The sequence below is a fragment of the Schistocerca nitens genome, chromosome 10, assembly GCF_023898315.1.
Source record: "Schistocerca nitens isolate TAMUIC-IGC-003100 chromosome 10, iqSchNite1.1, whole genome shotgun sequence".
Taxonomy (NCBI): Eukaryota; Metazoa; Arthropoda; class Insecta; order Orthoptera; family Acrididae; genus Schistocerca; species Schistocerca nitens.
In genome coordinates this window covers 91,851,490-91,875,805 of record NC_064623.1, presented here as the reverse complement: position 1 = coordinate 91,875,805, position 24,316 = coordinate 91,851,490, and the positions used below count along the sequence as shown (strand labels likewise).

At 40.1% G+C, this 24,316-nt stretch overlaps 1 protein-coding gene across 1 annotated transcript in view; it reads left to right on the top strand.

Annotated features, from left to right (window-relative positions):
- LOC126210136 (peroxidase-like) overlaps positions 1–24,316 on the top strand; it is a 194,046-nt gene that overhangs the window by 118,980 nt on the left and 50,750 nt on the right. The window contains exons 5-7 of the mRNA XM_049939285.1: positions 5,778–5,954; positions 17,627–17,817; positions 24,053–24,248. Coding sequence (XP_049795242.1) covers positions 5,778–5,954; positions 17,627–17,817; positions 24,053–24,248 — 564 coding nt within the window. The remainder of the gene's footprint in view (positions 1–5,777; positions 5,955–17,626; positions 17,818–24,052; positions 24,249–24,316) is intronic.

Sequence of the window (24,316 nt, the reverse complement as noted above, 5' to 3'; positions counted from 1 at the left end):
AGCATCAGACATAGCTAACTTTAGAGTCATAAGGCCAACAAATACATTTTTAGGCACATAGCACTACACAACATTATTGAAGGACTCATTCACATTCTGGGTCTCCCCATGTAAACACTTCTTTAGTAGCTCAGGATTTGCCAAATCTCTGTAAATAGGTTTGCTTTCCTCAATTACTGTCCATAATATCATTACTTTTACCTGTGCCACCCGTTTCTAAAGCTACTTTCCTTTTCGATGCACTAGGGGGCATGGTCACTTTAGAAAAATTATCGTGGTTTCCTTCACTACTAGCACACGTGTTTTCAAGTACTTCAGAAGAAAATGCAGGTCCCACATATCTGTTGCCCACAAATTTGAATTTCTTGAAGTTACTTTCACGCTTAGTTATTTTATTTACGTATGAAAAGCAATAGAAGTTAGCTTACTACAAAAATACCCGATAATCACACTAGTTTCAACGAAAACTAGTATCGGAAACAAAGGATTGATTTGTTTATTCATAATGCCAACTTCTGAGACGTAGCAGTAGGCACAAAACAAAGTAAATCACTGCCTTCTAGACTGTGTAGTTCCCAAGATATGACTGCTCTACGGTGGCAGTATATGTGTAGCCGTGAAATACGACAGTCACACGTCAACATTCAAAATATTATTTGAGGGTCTCACAATTGTCTGATTTTAATGTATTATATACCAAAATGTTCAGGAAAGTTCAAAGTACATTATGGAGTAGAAAACAGAAAATGTCAAATTTCAACGAATTTCACGAACCATGTCCCCTTAAATGCAGATGTGATTTTACAGCCAGAATTTTGTAGCACTAATAATGAATAATGGAATACTAATAATAAGTTGTTATGTTAACAACAATGACGCACTTTTACTGAGCCATGTACAGAATCTTTGTATCATATCTCAAATGTTAGGATATTATAATGTATCAATAACTTCTGTAGGATATTATAATGTATCAATAACTTCTGTAGGATATTACAGTGAAGTTAGTGCTTCATTACATTGTAGGGAACTACCTCCTACATATAAAATACATACATGGAATATTGGTGCAGTGATATCCACTTTATTGTGCACAGACACAAAAGAGACATGTATAAACATCAGTAACTAAAGCAGAACAGGAAGCAATGAAGAGCATGATAAACAGATGCTATTTTTGATCCGGCAGGATAATGGATAAGGGGCACTACATTTGTAGTGTGTGGATAAGATGAGAATTTGGATCTCACAGGAGGCATGCTAGGATAGTCAGTGAAATTGCAATGGCCACTGTGTCTGAATGACTCAGGGTCTGCCTAGTAAGCAGGAGACCCCTGTTCAAATCCCGGTCTGACAGAAATTTTCAACTCTTCCCATTGATTTCAATCAATCACGCATGCTGCCAAGGACTGTAATTCCTCTGTAACGTATCAGTTAGTCAATTATGTCACTCCCACACAGCCTCACACTCCCCTAAGTGCAGAACACTGTGGATGAGAGAGAGTTTCAATTTGACCTTGCAGCCAGGTTATGTCTGGGTGGCTGGGAATGATGGACACATAACTGCAGTTGGTGACAGCCACTAGTTCTGTAGTGATGGTCAGGATTAGCACCATCAATAGGAGGCAGCAGGGAAGTGACGTGAGGTGTTGATTCCCTCGGTGTCATCATGGAGCCATCAGAAATTGATAGTTGTCATTCTGGCACGATCTGACTGGCACTTGACAAAACTGGTGAACCAGGGATTAGTTCGGATATGGAGCACGTAGAGTGTGTGGCCACACCCTGTGGCTTTATTGGCCCCTGTTTGACTGTGGACACTGCTGTGTGTGGAGCACAGTCACAATGTGGAGGCATCCTAAGCTGCTCTAACGTTTTGCGGACCACTTGTAGGTCATGATTTGTTTTGTAATTCACCTCCATGTTATGGAGGTCATATACTAAATTTTGACAGTCATCATTATAAACAAAAATGTTTTCTGTTATTGCAAACCAAACATCTGGTTGCTCAGGAATAACTGTAATTTGCAAACACAATGCAGGAAGACCACGAGAGCCAATGAGAGGAATGTGTGTTGCTCTTGAACGTGCAGATGGAGGGCCCATGAGCAAATTCACACATCCTTAAAGACACTTAATACCATTGCACATCTGTGTGAAACAGTGCTCTGTGGTTGCATCACTGTAACCGACTTCACGGCTGGCACAGTTGTTACCTTGATATCGCAAATCAGATTGACTTGTGGCATGGAATCCAATGTTTGAAGTACAGGAGATAGATGTAGAACCTTGGCCTTGCTGTTGATGTCCTGGACAGCAATGTCAATGGCGAGCAGTAGGTTATGCATGGTAGTCATGACAGTACATATCTGTGCAAATTTCAGCAGATAACCTATCCACAAGAACATAATTGCTTCTGTGGCTTCAACAGTTATGTGGCGACAATATGTCAAAAATATAAAATACATACACAGAATGACAGTGTAATTACTCCCAGAACTTCATAATATCAGTTAGTTCTCATTTACTTAGGGCATCCAGCAACACATTTTTTTCTGAAAGCAGGTTAGTTTTAGTCGTGATTCCAATACACCATATCATTCCCCACTCTTTTGGATATAAAACTCTTATTTTTCAACATAATCTCCATTCAATGTGATCTTATGTCATCTTATTGGGAAGGGCTGCTACCCGTTTGGTACCACTTTACTCGTCAATGTTTGAGCCAATGTCTTCCTACATCAATAACCTACTCATCATCCATCATTGGGCCAAATATATGGAAGTCAGGTGTGAGGTATTGGTAATAGAGTGGATGAGGAAAAACAGTCCAATAAAGTTTTGTGGTGTCCTTTCAGGCTTGCACATTTGTGTGAGGCCTTGCATTGCTCTGGAGAAGGAAAAGTTAGTTTGCATTTTTGTGATCATGAACATGCTGAAATTGTTTCTTCAATTTCCTGAAAATAGGATAACACACTTTAGAGTTGATCACTGCACCACAAGGAGCACATCAAAAAAGAATAACCCACCAGGGTCCCAGAACACCATCACCTTAAAACTTCCTGGCTTCTGTTAAGTTTGGAAGGTAGGAGACGAGATACTGGCAGAAGTAAAGCTGTGAGGACCGGGCGTGAGTCGTGCTTCGGTAGCTCAGATGGTAGAGCACTTGCCTGCAAAAGGCAAAGGTCCTGAGTTCTAGTCTCAGTCAGGCACACAGTTTTAATCTGCCAGGAAGTTTCATATCAGCGCACACTCCGCTGCAGAGTGAAAATCTCACTCTGGAAACATCCCCCAGGCTGTGGCTAAGCCATGTCTCCGCAATATCCTTTCTTTCAGGAGTGCTAGTTCTGCATGGTTCACAGGAGAGCTTCTGTTAAGTTTGGAAGGTAGGAGATGAGATACTGGCAGAAGTAAAGCTGTGAGGACCGGGCGTGAGTCGTGCTTTGGTAGCTCAGATGGTAGAGCACTTGCCCGCGAAAGGCAAAGGTCCGGAGTTCGAGTCTCGGTCGGGCACACAGTTTTAATCTGCCAGGAAGTTTTATATCAGTGCACACTCCACTGCAGAGTGAAAATCTCATTCTGGTACCATCACCTTAACTTTACCAGTTGAGGGTGTGACTTTGAACTTTTTCTTTGGAGGAGAGGTGATGTGGTGCCATTCCATACATTGCCATTTTGTTTCTGGTGCAAAGTGATGAATCCGTGTTCTATCACCTGTGGCAATGTTTGACAAAAAATTGTCACAATCAGTCTTGTAATACGCAAGCAGTGCTGCACTTCCACACAGATTGTCCTTCTTTGCTCTTTATGGTCTTCTGCTAGGTGGTGAAGAAACCCAGTGGGCACCCCTTTGAGTACCCCAGCTGGTGGATGAGTGTGCCAACACCGCCAACAGGGACATCTAGTTGAGCAGCAAGGTGCTTGATTGTAGTCCATTGATTATAGTGAAAGAGAGTGCCTGCACTTTCCAACATTGCAGGGGTCACAGCTGTATGTGGCTGTCCAACATGTAGGATGTCAGAAATGTTTGCACGACCACATTGCAATGATGACTCACCGTGCTTTTATTCAGTGCCAGGTCTGTAGGCGTACTGAAAACACCTATGAATATCTGTGATACTCTGATTTTCCACCAAAATAAACTCAATGACAGCTCTCCACTTGGAACATCCCTCTGTTACAGACGGCATTTTCAAAGCCAAGTATAATGCTGCCAGGTATCAAAACTTCATGAAACTATACGGGCTGAGGCAGTAATATTCCATGATGTCCCATAACAAATTCCGCATTTTTTTCAACTGACATTGGCTGAGAAAAAAATTTTGTCGCATTACTTATTGAACACCCCTTGTATTATGTTAATAGGTTCAAATATTTTTGAGCTGTATGTGATTATGAATACCTCAGAACTTATAAAGTATTTTATGGTGCAAAAATGTGTGGCATGTTGTGGCTGTGAACCTGAAATCAGGGACCTGAGGAAGAGAAGAAACTTACATTATTTCAAGGTGAGGTATTAAAGATGTGTGCTCAAAATAAATTCCACTGACATGATAACAAACTAAGAGGTCCTTAAAAGATAGGGTGAGAAGGGACGGGTATAGAAATCAGTTGTGAAAAGAAGAGTGCATCTAAATGGGTAGGCACACTATATATACAAGGGACCCCTGAAAACAGTCACTGGAGGATATATTAATGGAAGGAGACCTAAACGAAAACCACAGCTAAGTTACATAGACCAAGTTATGGAAGACAATATGTCATGTAAGGTGTATGTAGAAATGAAGATCAAACTTGAAATATACGAAAAGCTTAACTGCTGCCAACTAATCCTCACATGGATCACTACAGAAGAAGATGTCAAAATATTCACTGTAGAGTGGGACTTTTGTACGTGATAATGCTTTAGATATTTTCTTTTTAATTTTGACAAGACACCACTAACAAATTTGACATGAGCTGATAGGGAATTGTATATCTTTATGCTTCAGTAAATTACTCCTCTGTGTGTAATTGTGAGGTTTTTTATCTCACTATGTAAATCTGTTTATTCAATGTATCATACTTATGATATGCACTGTTCAGTCCATAAAATGTGTTATTTTTTTTTACAATAATTGAGAGATTGTCCTGGCATGACTTGGTGAGGATTCCCAACTGTTGGAATAAATCTCTTCAAGAGTGTCTGGCATGAGCTCTGTTCATGACCCTGACGACCTTCTCTTGAATGGAAAAAACTCTCTTTGGTTGTCTTACTGCCCTAGAATATAATTCCATATTTTTTAACTAAAAGGAAATAGCAGCAGTAAGCCACTTTAGTTGCCTCTTTACAAATGGATGCAGTCACATGAATAGCAAATGCTACAGAGTGGAGTCTGCTACATAGTTCTAGTATTTGTACTGTTCATATACTATTTACTCCTGCACAAGGTAAGCAAAGCAATAAGAATGCTTTGTAAAGTATGAAGCCATATGTAATGCAGTGTCCTCTTCATAAATCTTGGAATTCCTGTAGTTATTTTCATATATATTTACTCCTTAATGGTATTTGTTGCTGATGATAAAAAACAGTTTCAGATAAAGTCTCATTCACATCAACTCATTCACACATCATATAGGACAGCCTTCAGGTAAGTGGAATGACTCAAATTATACATATATTGGTAGAAGTAGTCACTGCAGGTTAATTCTTTAAACTAACAGTTCCTCATCTCTCTGAAGATTTGTGCTTTAATGTGACCTTTGGAACAGTGATGGTACATATGTTTTCTTTGCAGGTATCAATGTACCAAGGAAGTCAGTAACAGGCAAAGAGCTCCCAAATGCCAGAATTCTCAGACAGAACTTACTACCCACTGGTGATTTTAATGATGATTCCAATACTCTTCTGTTGACACAGTTTGGGCAGCTAATAGCACATGATTCTGCACTTAGTAATGACTGGCTTGGATTTGGTGAGTAGCATTCTCTTCCTTTTTCTACAAATTTCAATGTTGTATCTGTTTTGAGAACAAAATGTATGATGACCCAGTTAAATTCTAACAAAGGGTAAGATAGAGGTTTCCACCGTCAGTAGTGAGTGTTGTGGATGAATTTTGACATTAACTACAAATTATTTGGTTGCCATAGCAAGACTGCTTTCAGGCAGTAGTAAACAGAAAGAAAATGGCTCTGAGCACTATGGGACTCAACTGCTGTGGTCATAAGTCCCCTAGAACTTAGAACTACTTCAACCTAACTAACCTAAGGACAGCACACAACACCCAGCCATCACGAGGCAGAGAAAATCCCTGACCCCGCCGGGAATCGAACCCGGGAACCCGGGCGTGGGAAGTGAGAACGCTACCGCACGACCACGAGATGCGGGCAAACAGAAAGAAAAGTTCAACTATTTAGCAATGTGACTTGTACACTATGTGATCAAAAGTATTCAGACACCTGGCTGAAAATGACTTACAAATTATGGCACCCTCCATTGGTAATACTGGAATTCAATATGGTGTTGGCCAACCCTTAGCCTTGATGACAGCCTCCACTCTTACAGGCATACACTCAGTCAGGTGCTGGAAGGTTTCTTGGGGAATGGCAGCCCATTCTTCACGGAGTGCTGCACTGAGGAGAGGTATCGATGTTGGTCGGTGGGACCTGGCATGAAGTCGGTGTTCCAAAACGTCTCAAAGGTGTTCTATAAGATTCAGGTCAGGACTCTGTGCAGTCCAGTCCATTACAGGGATGTTATTGTCTTGTAACCACTCCACCACAGGCCTTGCATTATGAACAGGTGCTCGTTTGTGTTGAAAGATGCAATCGCCATCACCGAATTGCTCTTCAACAGTGGGAAGCAAGAAAGTGCTTAAAACATCAATGTAGGCCTGTCCTGTGATAGTGCCATGCAAAACAACAAGACGTGCAAGCCCCGTCCATGACAAACATGACAACACCATAACACCACTGCCCCTGAAATTTACTGTTGGCATACACATGCTGGCAGATGACTTTCACAAGGCATTCACCATACCCATACCCTTCCATCAGATTCCTACATTGTGTATTGTGATTTGTCATTCCAAACAAAGTTTTTCCACTGTTCAGTTGTCCAATGCTTATGCTCTTTCTGCCAAGCAAGGCATTGTTTGGCATTTACTGGCCTGATGTATGGCTTATGAGCAGCCACTTGACAATGAAATCCAAGTTTTCTCACCTCCCACCTAACTATCATAGTACCTGTGGTGGATTCTGATGCAGTTTGGAATTCTTGTGTGATGGTCTGGATAGATGTCTGCCTATTACACATTCTGACCCTCTTCAATTGTCGGTGCCCTCTGTCAGTCAACAGATGAGGTCGGCCTGTACACTTTTGTGCTGTATGTGTCCCTTCACATTTCCACTTCACTACCACATTGGAAATACTGGACCTAGGGATGTTTAGGAGTGTGGAAATCTCATGTACAGATGTATAATGCAAGTGACACCCAATCACCTCACCATGTTTGAAGTCTCTGAGTTCCACGGAATGCCCCATTATGCTCTCTCACAATGTCTACTGACTGTGAATGTCACCGATATGGAGTACCTGCTGGGAGGTGGCAGCACTATGCACCTAATATAAAAAAAGTATGTTTTTGGGGGTGTCCATATACTTTTGATCACATAGCGTATATTTACTATTTACCATCACTCTTTAACAGAAGTGATATTCTCCATTTCTTTGTACTCTTATACATAGCAGATCATGGGATATTTAACTGCAAGTCAATTGTGCCTGTGGCCATTATCACTGTAGTACTTCATACATAGTGTCATTAACACAACTTGGTACCAGCTATACACTCCCAAATAGCATTCAAGTCTAGTTTATACAATGATTTTGTAAAAAGCCTCTTTCTAGAAAAAAAAAATCTGTTCATAATATCTTATGGGAATACCAGTCTTCCCAATGACTGAAAATGCAAAATTATTCCGTTTTGTGGATATATCCATTGTAAGTACTTAATTGTCTAATCACAAACTACCATATTTTAAAAATTTTTGTGGCACAAAGATTTGTATTTCTATAAATTCTGAGAATGTCAATGTACCTGTCTTTATATCAGTTTCATACCTTGCCATTCTGTGACAGTTTATTCAAAAAATATATTTTACTATGAACAATCCTGCTGGAAAAACATCTGCAACTGAGCATTATTCAAGGGGTTGAAAATATGCTTCAGTTGTAAATTTCTTTTATTATCACATGACCAGTTTTGGGCTCTTATAAGCCCATCCTCAGGTGTTGTAACTCGGTTCTCGGGGACCACAGCACCAAGTTACAGCACCTGAGGGTGGGCTTATAAGAGCCCAAAACAGGTCGTGCGATAATAAAATAAATATACAACTGAAGTGGTATTTGCAACCCCTGGTAAATATATTTTAGATAACATTCTACTGTAGACAGCTACCATGTCAGCTACAAAAATCTAACACCCAAACCTCCAGATGCCACACAGTCACATCAGTACTAAATATTGTATATCAATAGAGTACGAACCAAAACTCCAATTCAGTTTTGGCTATGTGCTGTCATCCAGCAGAGCAATTATGTATGCTAAGTAATAAGTAAGACCTGACCAACAAAGCACGATGAAAATGTAATTGTGAGTGTTTGACATACAAGGCTTCCGAAGGGAAATCAGTAGAGCATTAGTTTGTTGTACCAAATGTCACTGATCGTGCCAGTTTTGTACTGTAGTATGTGTGAACCTGTTGTATGGGACAACATGTTCCTGTCATATAAAAGGACTGCTCGGAGCTTACAATACTGTCCTGTTGGAAGTCCGCTTTTGCTTCATTTATTTGAAAGTAGCAAACCAATGGAGTACATTTGTAGTTCCACAGAATAAACGTAAATTATTTGAATAGAAGAATAAAGAAATAATTGCATCACACATGTGGAACTATTGATAGTAATAATAACAACAATAATAACAATAGGAATAGTAACTGATTGCTAGAGGGCAGCATCACCACCATTGCTGTAGCACGACGTTCATGCACATATGAACAAGTGGGTCTGAAATAGCTGTCCAGTTTGCAAGCTACTGCTATTGTTACATCTGACATTGCTCTTTTGTGACATGTACCCTTTCACTATTATTGCTGTCACTGTCAAATTGCTTCGTAGTTATGGTTGTGTACCAACAACAATGGAAATAACTGAAGATGAGAGAAAATGTGCATCATTCCTATGGGACATAATTGATCAGTGGAAGGCATCAAATGACAGTAAAGAGAAAACATTAGATATTGATGAACACACGCCAGCTGGAGTGGAAACATTCATTTGTGACCAAGTTAATGGACAAGAGTCAATGACTTAGATATCTTTACCAGAAGAGTCCTCAAGTGATGGAAATGACTAAATATCATGAAAGGAGAAAATGGAAGTGCTTTACCCAAAAAATGAGAAAGTCAGAATGCTCAAATATTGATATTTAGTATCAAATAACAGCCAAAGTCAACCAAGACATTTGCACTTTGCATGATATCTACAATGAAAAACAGATTTTTCACTGCACAATGTACACTACTGGCCATTAAAATTGCTACACCAAGAAGATGACATGCTACAGACAGGAAATTTAACTGACAGGAAGAAGATACTGTGATATTCAAATGATGAGCTTTTCAGAGCATTCACACAAGGTTGTCGCCGGTGGTGACACCTACAACGTGCTGACATGAGGAAAGTTTCCAACCAATTTCTCATACACAAACAGCAGTTGACCAGTGTTGCCTGGTGAAACGTCGTTGTGATGCCTCATGTAAGGAAGAGAAATGCGTACCATCACGTTTCCGACTTTGATAAGGGTTGGATTGTACCCTATCACGATTGCGGTTTATCTGCTCATGTTGGTCGAGTTCCAATGACTGTTAGCAGAATATCGAATCAGTGGGTTCAGGAGGGTAATATGGAACACCGTGCTGGATCCCAAATGCCTCGTATCACTAGCAGTCAAGATGACAGGCATCTTACCCGCATGGCTGTAATGGATCGTGCAGCCACGTCTCGATCCCTGACTCAACAGATGGGAATGCTTGCAAGACAACAACCATCTGCACAAACAGTTCAACAACATTTGCAGCAGCATGGACTATCAGCTCAGAGACCATGGCTGTGGTTACCCTTGATGCTGCATCACCAACAGGAGTGCCTGCAAGGTGTACTCAACGACGAACCTGGGTGCAGGAATGGCAAAATGACATTTTTTTGGATGAATCCAGGTTCTGTTTACAGCATCATGATGGTCGCATCCATGTTTGGTGACATCACGGTGAGCGCACATTGGAAGCGTGTATTCGTCATCACCATACTGGCGTATCACCTGGTGTGATGGTATGGGGTGCCATTGGTTACACGTCTCGGTGACCGCTTGTTCACATTGATGGCGCTTTGAACAGTGGACTTTACATTTCAGATGTGTTATGACCTGTGGCTCTAACCTTCATTCGATCCCTGAGAAACTCTACATTTCAGCAGGATAATGCACGACCACATGTTGCAGGTCCTGTACGGGCCTTTCTGGATACAGAAAATGTTCGACTGCTGCCCTGGCCAGCACATTCTCCACATCTCTCACTAATTGAAAATGTCTGGTCAATGGTGGCCAAGCAACTGGCTTGTCACAATATGCCAGTCACTACTCTTGGTGAACTGTGGTATCGTGTTGATGCTGCATGGGCAGCTGTACCTGTACATGCCATCCGAGCTCTGTTTGACTCAATGTCCAAGCATATCAAGACCGTTATTATGGCCAGAGGTGGTTGTTCTGGGTACTGATTTCTCAGGATCTATGCACCCAAATTGTGTGAAAATGGAATCACATGTCAGTTCTAGTATAATATATTTGTCCAATGAATACCCAGTTATAATCAGCATTTCTTCTTGGTGTAGCAATTTTAATGGCCAGTAGTGTATGTTGTACCAGTGGAAATGGTTGTGGAAAGTGGAGAGCTAATGTTTGTAAAAGAGAGATAGCCACATATTACAGTGCATGTGATGGAGACCTTCTGTTTATTCTGCAGCCCTACAGATGTACTCTAGGTTTACTATTTTCAAATAAATGAAGTGAATGCAGGCAGCCAAAAGAGCATTACTATAAACTCTAAACATTTCTTTTACATGTCAGGAACATGTTGTCCCATATAATAGTTCCTCGTGTAGTACAATACAAAAACTGGCATGAGCAGGACTCAAACCTTCGATGTTTGGTACAACAAACTAATGTTCTTCCAACTTCCATATGGGAACTCTAAATATTAGATGCTTACAGTTATGTGTGCTCTGTACGTCAGGTCTTATGTATTGCATACCATTTACGAATGTCCTCCTGGATGATAGCATGTAGCACAAACTATATCAGAGTTTTGGTTGATAACCTCTCTATATACAATGTTCAGTACTGATCTGACTGTCTGACATCTGGAGTTTGGGTGCATGATTAGGGCTAATATTATCTTTTGCGATATGACTATATAAAGTGAACAGCACTGGTCTGGACCTTCTTGTGCAGTGACATCATCAACCTCTGAGAACAAGAGTCATCACAGTCACCTTATAGCACACCTCTATTCTTAGCTGCTTACAACTGTATTCCTTCATACAGATATTGAGATGATGATGATGATGATGATAATAATAATAATAATAATAATAATAATAATAATAATGTTCTGCCAGTCGTAAAAGGCGAGAAATAGAACAAACCACTAATAGGGCTAACCCCCCTTTTAGTGTGATTAGTTAGTTCAGGACAGAGCTAATGAAGCCTCAGACAAGCGCTGTCATGGTCGGGGACGACGCTTGAACCCTATGGCCGTCCACAATGGTAACGACACTGCTAGCCACACGGAAAATGATTTAAATCCAAATAGAGGTGTTTTGCAGGATATGCTTCCTGCAACCGCTCTAGAAGGAAAACAAAGACAGAGGATGAGATGGTCAGATGAAGTTAACAGACACCTCATGTTCCGTTATTACCAAGCAACAAAATTAGGAACCAACACAACTGGCTACAGATCACAAGCATACAAAACATTTATTATCAGATACCCAGAATTAAAATTTTTAACAGAACAACAACTAGCTGATCAGATCTGTGTAATAATCAAAAATAACAGGATACCCCGGTCAGAATTAGAAAACATCAAACAACAAGTACAACGAATACCGGAACAAAATAATGTGCAATCAGAAGAAGAAGAAGAAAATACAGTAATGGACTCAAACATCCCAGAGGAAACAAACAGAGAACAACACGCATCAATTAAACAATCAGAGGTAAACAAAATCTTAAGACAGCCACCAGAACAAGCACAAAATGAACATGAAGTGACACACATGTTAGATCTAGAAGAAAAATTTCAGCTGACATATATAGAATACAAAGACACAAATACAGACATTAGACCATTCTTGCATAGACCCCCAAATAACCCACAAGTCAAAACAACAATAACAACTATCAACACAATCATACACAACAAAATAAATTAAAATACAACTATGGAAGAGTTACAATTACTGGTTTATATAGGAGCACTCACTATACTAAATATACACACTAGGCAGAGATCAGAACCAACCAACACACAGACGAAACCCACAAAACCAGCATGGCAACACAGGCTACAGATCAGAATAGAAAAACTGAGAAAAGACATCAGACAGCTAACACAATTTATAAGAAATGAAATATTAGACAAAAAACAAAAAAGGTTAGGTAAAATTTCACAACAAGAAGTGATAGAGCAATTAGATGAAAAGAAGCAGAAATTACAAGCATTGGCCAAATGACTTAGAAGATACAAAAAAAGTGAAAATAGAAGGAAACAAAACCAAACATTCAACACAAACCAAAAGAAATTTTATCAGACAATATATAACACACACATTAAAATAGACAATCCACCAAACATAACAGACATGGAACACTTCTGGAGGAACATATGGTCAAACCCGGTACAACATACCAGACATGCACAGTGGATACAAGCAGAAACAGACACATACAAGATGATACCACAAATGCCTGAAGTGATAATTTTGAAACATGAAGTCACCCAAGCAATTAATTCTACACACAATTGTAAAGCCCCTGGAAAAGATAAAATAGCAAATTGCTGGCTAAAGAAGTTAACCTCAACACATTCACATCTAACTAAATTATTTAACATATATCTAAAACCAAAGATGATGTGACTTACCAAACGAAAGCACTGGCAGGTCGATAGACACACAAACAAACACAAACATACACACAAAATTCAAGCTTTCGCAATCAACGGTTACTTCATCAGGAAAGAGGGAAGGAGAGGGAAAGATGAAAGGATGTGGGTTTTAAGGGAGAGGGTAAGGAGTCATTCCAATCCCGGGAGCGGAAAGACTTACCTTAGGGGGAAAAAAGGACAGGTATACACTCGCACACACACCCATATCCAACCGCACATACACAGACACAAGCAGACATTTGTACAGGCAAAGAGTTTCGGCAGAGATGTCAGTCGAGGCAGAAGTACTGTGGCAAAGATGTTGTTGAAAGACAGGTGAGGTATGAGCGGCGGCAACTTGAAATTAGTGGAGGTTGAGGCCTGGCAGATAATGAGAAGAGAGGATATACTGAAGGGCAAGTTCCCATCTCCGGAGTTCTGACAGGTTGGTATTAGTGGGAAGTATCCAGATAACCCGGATGGTGTAACACTGTGCCAAGATGTGCTGCCCGTGCACCAAGGAATGTTTAGCCACAGGGTGATCCTCATTACCAACAAACACTGTCTGCCTCTGTCCATTCATGCGAATGGACAGTTTGTTGCTGGTCATTCCCACATAGAAAGCTTCACAGTGTAGGTAGGTCAGTTGGTAAATCTCGTGGGTGCTTTCACACGTGGCTCTGCCTTTGATCGTGTACACCTTCCGGGTTACAGGACTGGAGTAGGTGGTGGTGGGAGGGTGCATGGGACAGGTTTTACACCAGGAGCCAGAGGGTAGGGAGGGTGGTTTGGGGATTTCATAGGGATGAACTAAGAGGTTACGAAGGTTAGGTGGATGGCAGAAAGACACTCTTGGTGGAGTGGGGAGGATTTCATGAAGGATGGATCTCATTTCAGGGCAGGATTTGAGGAAGTCGTATCCCTGCTGGAGAGCCACATTCAGAGTCTGATCCAGTCCCGGAAAGTATCCTGTCACAAGTGAGGCACTTTTGTGGTTCTTCTGTGGGAGGTTCCGTGTTTGAGGGGATGAGGAAGTGGCTCTGGTTATTTGCTTCTGTACCAGGTTGGGAGGGTAGTTGCGGGATGCGAAAGCTGTTTTCAGATTGTTGGTGTAATGGTTCAGGGATTCCGGACTGGAGCAGATTCATTTGCCACGAAGACCTAGGCTGTAGGAAAGGGACCGTTTGATGTGGAATGGGTGGCAGCTGTCATAATGGAGGTACTGTTACTTGTTGGTGGGTTTGACGTGGACGGACGTGTGAAGCTGGCCATTGGACAGATGGAGGTCAATGTCAAGGAAAGTGGTATGGGATTTGGAGTAGGACCAGGTGAGTCTGATGGAACCAAAGGAGTTGAGGTTGGACAGGAAATTCTGGAGTTCTTCTTCACTGTGAGTCCAGATCATGAAGATGTCATCAATAAATCTGTACCAAACTTTGGGTTGGCAGGCCTGGGTAACCAAGAAGGCTTCCTCTAAGCGACCCATGAATAGGTTGGCGTATGAGGGGGCCATCCTGGTACCCATGGCTGTTCCCTTTAATTGTTGGTATGTCTGGCCTTTAAAAGTGAAGAAGTTGTGGGTCAGGATGAAGCTGGCTAAGGTAATGAGGAAAGAGGTTTTAGGTAGGGTGGCAGGTGATCGGCATGAAAGGAATTGCTCCATCGCAGCGAGGCCCTGGACGTGCGGAATATTTGTGTATAAGGAAGTGGCATCAATGGTTACAAGGATGGTTTCTGGGGGTAACAGATTGGGTAAGGATTCCAGGCGTTCGAGAAAGTGGTTGGTGTCTTTGATGAAGGATGGGAGACTGCATGTAATGGGTTGAAGGTGTTGATCTACGTAGGCAGAGATACGTTCCTCACATAACACACAAAAATTTGAATATTTGTACCTTCAGAAAAAAGTAATACAATTCACAGAATGAGGGTGCATACCCTTGTGGTTACTAGCCACAGAATTAAAATGAAACTTTTCAAATTATGTATGGATCATAGCCAATCATCAGTAGACAGTTCCCATCATTCTTCCCTGAGGAACACCCATAACTGTTCTGGCATCCATGAATGGCTCACAGACAAGAATGATGTGTTGCCTTTTACCTGTTGGGAAGTCCTCAGTCCAGCTGCATACTCCTCATTCAACATATTTTTATATGAAGTCCTGGGGTGGTAATGAATCAAAATATTTTGCAAAGTCAAGAGTCAATGTCCCATGTGGGAGTATCAACCTTGCCACAGTCTCCAGAGACCCTCCACCATAAGAAAAGAACAAACTTTGAACTGTGCAGAGGGAGAGTAGTGTGTGATCTGAGCCTTTGTCTCAGGCAGTTGCATGTACTTATGTTGGCTAATCAAGTTCATTAAGATGTATTCATAGCATTTGTTATTTGTGGTAGTGGTAGTTGGCCCATATTACGGCCCATATTATGATATACCCACACCTGTTATTGGTTATTCCCCTCAGAGTGCAATGTTATGACCTAATAACATTAAATTGTTCACTGTTCAGTTACTGCTAGAATTTCACTGTTTCAATAAATTTCACAGTTCATAGATAGAGGCTTTCGTAAAGGATAAAGTCAATACTGAAAGACCTTCATTTTTCATTTGTTTTTGTTCAATAATGAGTGCATCCATGAATGACTGTCTGGAACCTCACAGGCTGAAATATTTATAGGTCATACAGAAAATATATTTTTTGCAATGCAGTTGTTATGCATAACTCTGGAGGCATCATAAATGTTTTACCAATCCTTAACAAATTAAACAAATTAAAAGTCACTACTGCAGAGGGGGTGGGGAGAGGGGCAGTACTGTTCATAATCCAAACTGCTACATATGAAACATGTAAAGATCATTACAGAATACTACTGACAACCTCATATTAACAACTCCCACTCTACCTTTTTTCATGGTTGTGTATATAGTCTAACCTGGGGCATATTTACATCAACACTTCCAAAATTATTTAAATAGTTTCAGGGGCAGTGGCAAGGGGGAGGGCTATGGGGGCTGTAGCCCCCCCCCCCCACTCCTCCCCCCTCACCCTCCAATGGAGTATCATATTACCCTGGATAAAATGACTTCAGAAATCTGTGAAAATATGTCTCCAACAGATTCAATCATTCTTTTTTATAATTATGTAGCAATATAGGTTGCGATGTATTTCAAACACATTTTAAGAAAAGAACAATAGCGGCAAATAGCTTACTGTCTAAACCAATAAATATCATTTAACTTAAAATGGGCATCTTATTATTTATTATACACAGTTTTTAACCTAAACTCCAAAACAGCTACCATAAAGTACTTTCAGCAACAAGCAACACCAAATTTTGCCAATTTGTTGGTGGAGGACCCCAACTCTCCTTTTGTTAAGCTATATCCCATTCTCCTGAAACCCTTCCCCGTTAACCCCCCCTTGACCAACTTCTAGCCGGCCGCGGTGGTCTAGTGGTTCTAGGCGCTCAGTCCGGGACCGCGCGACTGCTACGGTCGCAGGTTCGAATCCTGCCTCGGGCATGGATGTATGTGATGTCCTTAGGTTAGTTAGGTTTAAGTAGTTCTAAGTTCTAGGGGACTGATGACCACAGATGTTAAGTCCCATAGTGCTCAGAGCCATTTGAACCATTGGAACCAACTTCTAGAATCACCCCTGAATAGTTTTATTTCATGGAGTAACTTTAGTTAATAGCATAATTAATGCACATGTTCTTGTAACGCCATAATTCATGTGCCTTTTCAACTAACAATATTAATTATTAATTATATTAATTAATCAGCTCTTACTTTTCTGAAGCGCACATAATTAGTATTCATAATTATTTTTTATGTAATGAATCACATCTTTAAATTAAAATGACTTCAAGGTTGTTATATTACCAGGAAACCTAGTACTATGAATTAGTTTATAAGTCAATGTTTCAGCAAAAATTAATTAGTGATGTCAAAAAAATTTTTGAACTCATGGAACTATGAAATTTTAAATTTCAAATGACCCTGTAAAAGAAAATTTCCTCAGAAAAACTGAGGAATATTAAAGATTAGGAAAACACAGACTGTGAAGTAGTTTCGATATTTGTTAGATCATTGTTTTCTGAAATCAAATTTTAGAAAGAAATATACATAGTATTTATTTACTCCAAGAAAGATGCCAAAGCCAGCAGAGATGCTTCATTTTGCCTTTGTTTAAATGCCATAAAAGTATTGTGGTGAGCATTTTCCAGGAGACACTACAATGGCAAACAAATAAGTAAATTGGAACTACAATAATAACTACACTACCATGGTAGCATTTAGTGGAATCTTCCATGTTGTGTTAACCCTGTATAAATTACATGTACTATAAATTTAAGAAAATGCTTTACATTCTTAACTGCAGATGGGCTTGGAATAGAGTGCTGCTCATATAATGGATCTCCTCTCCCCTGTAAGAACATCAGTATTGGCTGTTACCCAGCCAAGATACCAAAGGATGATACATACTACGCGGACAAAGGGGTGACGTGTATGAGTGTAGCGAGGTCTAAAAAGACTTACACTTTTGGAGGCATCTTAGGTCCAGCAGAGACAGTAAGTATTTAAGCATTCATTTGATGAGAAATATTACTAGTTCAGGAGAATTGCAGTTTGTTCATCACATGAGAGACCTCTGAAAAACATTTGCTCTGTGTACAGGAGAAACATCATGTTCGCAATATTTTTTATGGAAATAAAGACTAATACAGCATTAAAATGTGATACCTAAGAATAAACAGCTTTATTTACTTAGAGGAATACTTTACTGAGAGTATTGATCATAAGGTCACAAGGCTTTTCTGCATCCTTATTTTCAACTAACACAAATCATCAGCAAACAGAGTGATTGGAAGCTGATACTTACCATTAAATCATTCACATTGAACAGAAAGAGGAATGGGTCTAGTATGGAACCTAGTGAGATACACTGAAATATTGTTTTCCAGTCATACCAGGGCTTAATTTTTGTCAGAATGTGCTGGAATGTCTTTCTGGCACATCCCAGAAAATTTTTCTTTAATTTGCTGGAACAAGTCAGCTCTGAAGATTTGAAATAGTATACGTGTATTAAATCACAACATAACAATAATTTTCCATTTTGCCAGCATCAGTGACATGACAATGGGTAACCAATTGACTCCATGAAGTTTCAGGATAGCAGCGAGATAACATTGACTTCCTGCCACAATATTTCAGCCATCTTTAGGCGAGTATTTTGGACTGGAGGCTGCTAGTTCATATTGCTACCTTTATACAAAAAACAGGCACAAAGATACATGTGCAAAAGCAGCTGCTACATGAGTGACCTCTGTCAAGTTATGCACCCTCTTCAAATATTGCTCCATCTGTGGCATGCAGATGCATGCATAATGTGATACAACATGTGCACTCTCTGTCAAAATGTGCACTCATGGAGTTAGAATTCAGATGTCAAAATTAATAAAAGCAAATGTCATTAGATATGCCTTTGGTCACAAAATGTTTACTTTCTGATGGAAGTAAAGAAATCAGTGGGTCCCTTCCTTATTTGAAAGCCACCATCATGATAAATAAGATTTTGCATTGAACATCTCTCCACTGATGATTCCTTAATAACTGAATCCCTGAAGGATCTTGTTGAGGACATGATTTTCATAGCAGAGTGAACCATGGAATATCCAGTGCAGATATAATGATCCACTATGGCTGATTTACTAGGCTGTGAAAGGCTAGTGTGGCGGTCATGTTCAAGCATCTTTCATGCACTGACCAATGTGGGCTTTGCCACACTGACAGGGTATTCTGTAGATTCCAGCCTTCCACAATCCCATATTGTTCTTTGCTAAATCGAGAGGAGCACAAGTCTTTGTAGGTGGGTGAAAGATAACTTTGACATAATGTTGCATTAAGATTCTGCCTAATTTTAATGAAATATTGCTGACGTGCTGGAGGACGGCCTTGGGCTTAAAACACTCCTTTTTCTCTTGTGTGTGTGTCTGTGTGTGTGTGTGTGTGTGTGTGCATTTTTAGAAATCAAACATGTAATTGACATTTTGTGTAGATGTATGTTCATATTAAAATGTGTTGAAGATGTGCATAGGGATGTTCATGGTCAAATGTTTTGCTTATTTGTAGTAATCAATATGAACTTAAACAAATCCTGTTGTAACATATCTCAATGAGTAGCAGACAAATGACATTTAAAGCATTTATTAAACATCTAATTCTGTGTTTTAAGTCACATCATATTTTGTTTTTCCTAACTCTTTGGGAGGTCAGAATTGTACATGACCACTGTGGTCCAGGAATATATTCATCTTCATTTGTCACTAAATGCTTTATTAATTAATTCTAAACACACATTCACTGGTCACATACAATGCAACTGTTTCATTGTTGTGGCCGGCACCAGCTGAGAAGAAGGCATCGTGCCTATATACACTGACAGATAAAAACATTGTAACACCAGGAAGGAATAGTGCGACATTAATGAAAGTTGGTAAACATGTTTCTACAGTTGAAAAATGATGTGTATTCAAATCCCACGCCAGTCACATCAGAGTGGCTGTTTCTTCCGCAATACTGCAGAAAGACTTGGTAGGAATGTAGCCACTGTACATTACTGCTGATAATGGTGGTTACAAGAACATACAGTCACAAGAAGACCTGGCTCCAGTCGGCCACATGACACTACCAAAAGGAAAGACTGTCATGTTGCATACGCCTCTGGTGCATCGTACTGCATCTGCAGCAGCAATTTGAGCAGCAGTTTACACCACAGCTAAACAATGAACCATTACAAATTGGTTACTTCAAGGACAGCTCCATGCCAGACAAAACATTCCACTGATCCCAAACTGCCGCCATTTTTGATTTTAGTGGTGTCAAGCAAGAGCTCATTGCAGGACAGGGTGGAGGTCTGTTGTGTTTTCTGATGAAAGCTGAGTCTTCCTTGGTGCTAGTGATGGCCGTGTTTTTATTAAAAAGAGGCCTGTTGAGGGCTTGCAACAAACATGTCTGCATGCTAGACACACTAGACCTACACCTGGCGTTATGGTCTGGGGTGCAACTTTGTAGGACAGCAGGAGGACTCTCACAGTTATCCCACACAGTGTGACTGCTAACTTGTATGTCAATCTGGTGATTCAGCTATTCGGCTTGTTGTGCAGCCGTTCATAAAAAGTATTCCAGGGGACGTCTTCCAACAGGATAACACGTGCTCACATACTGCTGTTGTGATCCAACATGCTCTACAGAGAGTTGACATATTGCCTTGGCCTGTTCAATCACCAGGTATGTCAATTGAGCACATAGGGGTCATCATCAGACGACAACTCCAGCATCATCCACAAACAGCATTAACCATCCCTGTACTGGCCAACAAGTGCATTTTTGCATGCTTGTATGTAACATTCTGCTGGTTACACCAGTTGTTAATGACCAGCATTCCCCATTTTCGATGGCTTATCTCACACTTACATTAACCTGTGATCTTGCAGTTTTAATCACTTAAATATGTTACCCAGAAAAATGTATTCCCGATATTTCATAACTCTACATCAATTATTTTTTGTTGCTGTACTTTTTTTCCATCAGTGTGTATGAGCAGAACTAGGGAGCAAAGTGCCACTGCACCTTTTCTTTATATTAAATCTGGTAGTTTTATTGTTTGGATTATAATAAATTATGTTTTGTAAAGCTGAATTTCAGAAGCCCCCCCCCCCCCCCCCCATGAACCATGGACCTTGCTATTGGTGGGGAGGCTTGCGTGCTTCAGCGATACAGATAGTCTTACTGTAGGTGCAACCACAATGGAGGGGTATCTGTTGAGAGGGCAGACAAACGTGTGGTTCCTGAAGAGGGGCAGCAGCCTTTTCAGTAGTTTCAGGGGCAACAGTCTGGATGATTGACTGATCTGGCCTTGTAACACTAACCAAAACGGCCTTGCTGTGCTGGTACTGTGAATGGCTGAAAGCAAGGGAGAACTTCAGCCGTAATTTTTCCCAAGGGCATGCAGCTTTAGAGTATGGTTAAATGATGATGGCGTCCTCTTGGGTAAAATATTGTAAAATAGTCCTCCATTCGGATCTCCAGGTGGGGACTACTCAAGAGGATGTCGTTATCAGGAGAAAGAAAACTGGCATTCTACGGATCGGAGCATGGAATGTCAGATCCCTTAATCGGGCAGGTAGGTTAGAAAATTTAAAAAGGGAAATGGATAGGTTAAAGTTAGATATAGTGGGAATTAGTGAAGTTCGGTGGCAGGAGGAACAAGGCTTTTTGTCAGGTGAATACAGGGTTATAAATACAAAATCAAATAGGGGTAATGCAGGAGTCGGTTTAATAATGAATAAAAAATAGGAGTGCAGGTAAGCTACTATCACCAATTTAGTATTGGAGGGCAGTGTGGAGGGTAAAAATTATAGAGGGAGACCAAGAGATGAATACACTAAGCAGATACAGAAAGATGTAGGTTGCAATAGGTACTGGGAGATGAAGAAACTTGCACAGGATAGGGTTGCATGGAGAGCTGCATCAAACCAGTCTCAGGACTGAAGACCACAACAACAACAACAACAACAACAACATTTTGTAAAAAAAATTATTTCTCACTGTATGTTTTAATCACAAGTTTTCAAAAACTGAAACTTGTTATGGGATAAAGGGCACTGTAAAGTTGAAGAGGAGCATTCTGGCATCTAACATTTCAGAAATTAAGTACTGAGTCAGACTAATTATTTTTTCTCATTTAAAGTGATGATTATTCCTTGTTTTTTGTCCCATAAGGAGGATTTAAGCTATTGTAGAGCACCATCCCTAATTTGCCATATTTATTTACTCTTCATAGACCAAGTCATATCATAACTTTTTGGAAACAACGTGTTGTACACAGTATGTCTCAATTATAGAATCAAAAGCCTTTGTGAGTTCACAGAAGATTAGTGTAACTATATTCCTCCTTTTCTAATGTTTTGATGTTTTCTCTGTCAATGATTTTTGCATCAGTTTAGCTTTTCTCCTCCCAAAAATCAAACTGACTGTTTATGACAACAACTTTGTAACTAAATCATGGTTTGTTTAATAGCAGCTATCTCAGATATTTTTGATGTGCCTGGGAGAAATGAAATAATGTGTTAATTTCCCATTCTCTTAATCCTTTCTTATGTGTTATTATGCTGGATACTGCTTTCATAATTTTCTTGGGTATTCTATTCCAATTCACATAGTTTTGTTTTTTAACGGTGATATTGCATTTTCTGCATTCTTAATTGAAATTTTTAGCAGTATTGTAAGGTCTTCAGAATTTCTGAGAGCAAAGATATTTAATTAATTATGACATTCTGTTACTCATTCTGTAACAACATTTATAAAGAATACTTTAAGTAATCTGATTTTGGAGTTGAACGTACAACAGTGTTTCCTTCAACCATAATTTTGAAATTTCTTGGTTTGTTTAATAGCAGCTGTTGTGGCTTCTGTAGCTCAACATCTCCTCTATATGATGAGTAGCAATGTATCCTTTAGGTATAAAGTTCAGTCAGTGTTTCTGTTATAACAATGTTATGATGAGGATGAATTTCTACTCACTGTATAGAGGAGGGGGCCAGTGGACAAATACAGCAGTCATGTGTGTGTGTGAGTTGCGCTTGCTTGAGTGTGTGTGCCTGTCTAATTTAGAAGAAGGCCTTTTGGCTGGAAGGTCACATGTTTAGCAGTCTTTCTGTTGTGCCTTCTGTAGCTCAACATCTCCTCTATATGATGAGTAGCAATGTATCCTTTTCACAATATTGTCATTATTGTTGTATCCGTAATTAGAGAAACAATAAATAACGATTGGCGTGAGTTCCAAATTCTGTTTATTGCTAACAGTTCCACAATAACAACACAACTTGGTGCTTGATCAAGAGCAGCAACTGGGCTGCAGAGTCCAAGTCCGGTATGGTAAATAGTCGTAGTGTAGAGTCGTTCCGGGGCGCGATGTCGACATAGCACATAGGTAGGCCAACACGAGACTGCCAGGCGTGGCGGCGTATGCGGCTATATAGGGCGAGTGGCGGAGGAATATGCCCACTGTACCCGAGTCCGCTTGTTGTGTCCCGTTATTGGCCGCGTGGTCTCACATAACTGTCTCTCGGGAGGACGCTGGCCGAGGTTGCCCTGACAGCGTGGAGGCACTCAGTGTGTGAGGCCTGCGCCTGCACTGTACAGCTGTGCAGAGCTGCGCATAAGCAGGGCATGCCAGCCGTTGGCTGTATGACGTAAAGACTGCGACCACACAGCTGCAGGCACCACAGAGTGGGCATTGACTATACCACAATTATTATTCCATCCTGGATTTTCTGTTGTTTCTGTTCTACTTTTGTACTTAGTGTAGGTGCCATTTCTGTACTCCAGAAATTTTTATGCCCTTGCTGATCCACTGCAATTCATTTTTCACTTTATTGCAGAAGTTTCTAGGTGGAAACATCTCACTGAAGACATCTAGAATGTTGTTAAAGAATTTTTCATAATTTTTATTGCTTCAGATAGTCACCAAAAATGCTGTTCTAACACATTTGGCATATAAATACAAATAAAAGAAGTTTTCATTAACAAACGTCCTTTTCATGTCAGTTTTCCTAACTGAAATGTTCCTACAAATTTTACTGCAGTTTAACTAATAATGCAAAACATCCTGAGATTCCTAAATTGAAACAAAATTTACATACTCAGTTAGTTAAAATAATATCAATACAGATGCCAACTGAATGTTTCCTCTGGAAGGTTTAGAGAAATTTAGATTAAAACAAAACATCACCATCTGTTACAGATTAATTCTGAAAATCACTTCATTGATGCTTCTTTCACGTACGGGCCTAAACAGGAGCGAGCATATAACTTAAGGAAATTTGAAGGTGGGAAGCTTATTGAACAAGTCCTTCCTGACGGCAGAAAGGTGTTGCCTCAAGTGCCTAACTCAATGGTATCTTGTAGCCTGCCATCAAATAGGACATGCTTCATTGCAGGTACATAATTTTATGTATCATTTATTTTTAAAGGGCATTTTTGTATATGAACAAGTGTTATTCAGTGA